The sequence below is a fragment of the Salvia hispanica genome, chromosome 4, assembly GCF_029641045.1.
Source record: "Salvia hispanica isolate PSC_SH4W2 chromosome 4, Shi_PSC_v1, whole genome shotgun sequence".
NCBI classification, from domain to species: domain Eukaryota; kingdom Viridiplantae; phylum Streptophyta; class Magnoliopsida; order Lamiales; family Lamiaceae; genus Salvia; species Salvia hispanica.
The window spans coordinates 16,652,377-16,655,849 of NC_142695.1; the positions used below are offsets into that span (position 1 = coordinate 16,652,377).

At 33.0% G+C, this 3,473-nt stretch overlaps 1 protein-coding gene across 1 annotated transcript; it reads left to right on the plus strand.

Moving 5' to 3' along the window:
• The first annotated feature begins 991 nt into the window (after window positions 1-991).
• Window positions 992-1,817, plus strand: LOC148927366 (uncharacterized). Its single transcript, XM_089069974.1, has 2 exons — window positions 992-1,397; window positions 1,649-1,817. The coding sequence occupies exons 1-2, from the start codon at window positions 1,016-1,018 to the stop codon at window positions 1,660-1,662; spliced, it is 396 nt and encodes a 131-aa protein (XP_088926100.1). The 5' UTR covers window positions 992-1,015; the 3' UTR covers window positions 1,663-1,817.
• The last annotated feature ends 1,656 nt before the right edge of the window (window positions 1,818-3,473 follow it).

The following is a 3,473-nucleotide window of genomic DNA, read 5'->3' on the forward strand; positions in this document are numbered from 1 at the left end:
GAACACATGCTCTATTAACTTTTGTATGTATAATTTATTATAACACTAATATATAATAATAAAAAATACTCCATAAAAGTAACAATAAATTTCATAAAAAAATTAATTTTATAGGACAATTGAGGAATTTATAAAAATTGTGCTTTAATTGACTTAGCTATAGAATAAACTAAAAGTAATCAAAAGTTACTGTATAGTTTAATAGAGTACTCCCTCCTTTCGCAAAATGTTGTCTATATTTAACTCGAGACAGGTTTTAAGAAGTGCGAAGAAAAGTGGGTGGAAAAAGTTAGTGGAATATAGGTCTCACATTTATATATTGGTTTTATAATAGAATGCGAGTGTAATGAGTTAGTAGAAAGTGAGTCCATTACCAAAAATGGAAAAAATGCAAAGTAGACAACATTTCGCGGATGGATGAAAAATGGTAAACTAGACAACATTTTACGGACGAAGTGAGTACTTAAAAAAAAAAAAAAAAAAAAAACTCTGAATAGTGGAGTAGTATAAAATTCAATTGACGATATCTTAAAATACATGTACTAAGGGTCGCGTTAAAATAAAACCAACCTTCTAATCCAGAACCCAGAACTATCTCAATATTATGTATTAAAATTATCAACACAAAGACAAAACTTTCTCAATAGATTTGTGTTGATAAAATTATATCTTTGTGTTGAGATTTAAATTTACATGTTATGTTGATAAAGTTATATCTATATGTTGAGAAATTTCCAACATAATGTTGAAGTTCAGGGTTCTGGATTGAGAATTAGTTAGCCCCTGTACTAAAACACATTTCTTTTTAAAATATTTTTATTAGATTAAATTTTTAATTAAAAAAATTTATAACTAAATTGTTACTTGAGAAGCAAATATCCCGTGATGATATCCGAAATTCTGGGCGTCCAACCTCGTACTATTATATATAGGTGCAGGATTTGTGATTTTCCCCCTTTTCCAACGAATCCCTCAAACATCTCTCAATTTGTTGGCATCTCAGAGTCTCACACTCATGGACTTGTTGCAGGCTCTTATTCGAGTGGATGCGGAGATTGATGCAGCCGATGCAGAGATAGAGAGGCTCGCCAACTCAAATGCAAAACTCAAAGAGCGTATGGCGCGGGACGAGATTCGGCTACAAGAGGTGGAATTACTACTCAAAATGGAACGGAAGAAGGAAAATGCTTTGGAAAAACGTCTGGCAAAGTGTCGAAAAAATCTGCAAGGAAAGTCGCTTTTTGTGACAGAGCAAGCGGACATTGACCTTCTTGCTACCCCAGGCTTTAATCTTCACGTCCAAATCCTCACAGATCGCCGGATATACTTGAATCGGCCAACAACAATGGCTTGCACTGCGATCTCATCCCTCCGCCGCCAAATCCACTCTGAATTAGGTAATTTCTTTAAAGGTTTCTTGATTCTGAATTAGGGAGTAATTTCTTTCTTGATAGATTTACTAAGCGTATGAAAAGATTAGGCATTTTAAACGTATTTGTATCTACTGTTTGCTGTTGTTCCAAAGCAGTTAAACTTGGTGTAGATGGATGAATATGTGTGTTCTATGGCAAACTTGGAGGGAAAATTCAAGATTTAAAACAGATTATTAAAATGTCTAAAATTTTCTTGTTTTCTTCTTCTTTTGCAGGTGTGCATATGTAGCCAGTGGAACAGTTGGGACGTTGTTATAGTTTTTGTTTTCATCTGTTCTTTTTGTAAAAAAAATTCTTGATAGTATTTGGTAACCATTCAAAGGCCGAAAGCCTAACCATTGGTGTTGATGCCATCCGGACAAATGTGTTTTGCGTCTTATAATTGCAATTGTTTGAATGCTTGACTAAATCTTGGAATTTGTTGTTTTACAAGTGTGAATTTTTATTCTGTGCTGAAATGGTAAAATGTTAGTAGAATATTGCTCGCATTTGTCTCTCTTGCTGTTCATATTGCTGCAAAGAAAGTGCTTCGTGGATGTTGTTTAAGTTGGTTTATGTGAACCTTTAGCTGCATAAAATCTGAAGGTGCAGCAATGGATTCATTGATTCATCTGCAGCAGATCTTAGCATTGAGAAAGCGTTAATGCGATTTGTTGTTCACCTTGAGTAATGCAGTCTGTTGTTTGAGAAAGAGTTGGGATGGTTATTATCGAATGTAGTAACAAAGAGGTAGCATTAGTTCCAGCTTTCTGTAATGTGGTTTAGTATGTGTGATTTGACTCCCTCCCCACCACACAAAGTTAGTAGTCATAGTAGTAATTTCTTTTCAAGTGGAAATGAAGTTAGTAAAAGAAAGGGAAGAAGTCTAGTTCTTATATTTGATTATTTTGTCTACTTCAAATTTAGTTTGGTTCTGGTTTCTTTATTTTTACTTAAAGTTTAGCATCTGTATGAGTATCAGTGATATTCCATCATTCCTATGTATTTTAGATTGAATGGAATATCAAAGGAGGCTCTTTGAGAAATCTGATTTCAGTGGGTTATTCTTATAATATCTATCATTCTCATCAGATTATATATGTGTGATAGTTGTGAGGTTAGTTGGCATATTTGATTTGGCAATCCTCGATCTTTCTGAATCTCTTGTAAACATTTTTATCTGTGTTTTATGTTATACTGCAAGTGGTTAATTAGTTATGAATGAGAAATTTTTTGATGCTTCATATGTTAGAAATTTGGGCTTCCACATGACTAATTTAATGTGTATGGCTATCTTTTAGTTGTCCAATTAAAGTGATCCAATAAAGATTAAAGTTTGGGCTAAAGTGTATTTATTTTGTTATGGAAATAAGTGTAGATACCATAAAGTGATTTTCTATTTGATGAGGGACCGAATAGAAAATAAAGGGGTTTATATTTAATATAAATATAAGTTAGGGTTATGGTCCCCAGACGTCAGAAGAACATTCGATATCTCTGTATTCTCTCGGCAGACTATTGCGAAGAATGTCTCTGATCGTTTGGAAGATCCATAGCTGCTGCAAAGCAATTCCGCCGTTCAATTCGTTATGAATCAAGGTACGCTTCCACTCTACAGTTTATGCTCCTTCTTCGTCGTTCTCGGTTAATCATCATAGAGAGCTTTATGTAATTGTTCATTCAATTATTCTAACAAGTGGTATCAGAGCCACTCTATTGATGATTCTCTGAGAATTGGAAAAGGAGAATTAGGGATTTTGTTCTAACTTGATTTGGTTGAATCCATAAAATTTAGTTTTTGTATTTTATGGATCTGGTTAAATATTCCGTTCTGAAGTGATTCATTAATTCAAGTAATTCAAAACCTGGAATAGAATTTTTTTGTTTCCTATTTACACAGTAGCGTCGAAATTTATTTTGGAATATTAGGTTACTGTGTATATGAAATTTTATGATTCATGTTAATTATTACGCATAATTGATTATGCATGTGAAATGAAATTAGTTGAGGTTTTTATGTATATGGAATGACTTTTGATGATGAATTGAATAATTCAATTC

Bases quoted from the DNA above. Each gene is read 5' to 3' on its own strand.
- LOC148927366 (XM_089069974.1), top strand. From the start codon at position 1,016: ATGGACTTGTTGCAGGCTCTTATTCGAGTGGATGCGGAGATTGATGCA.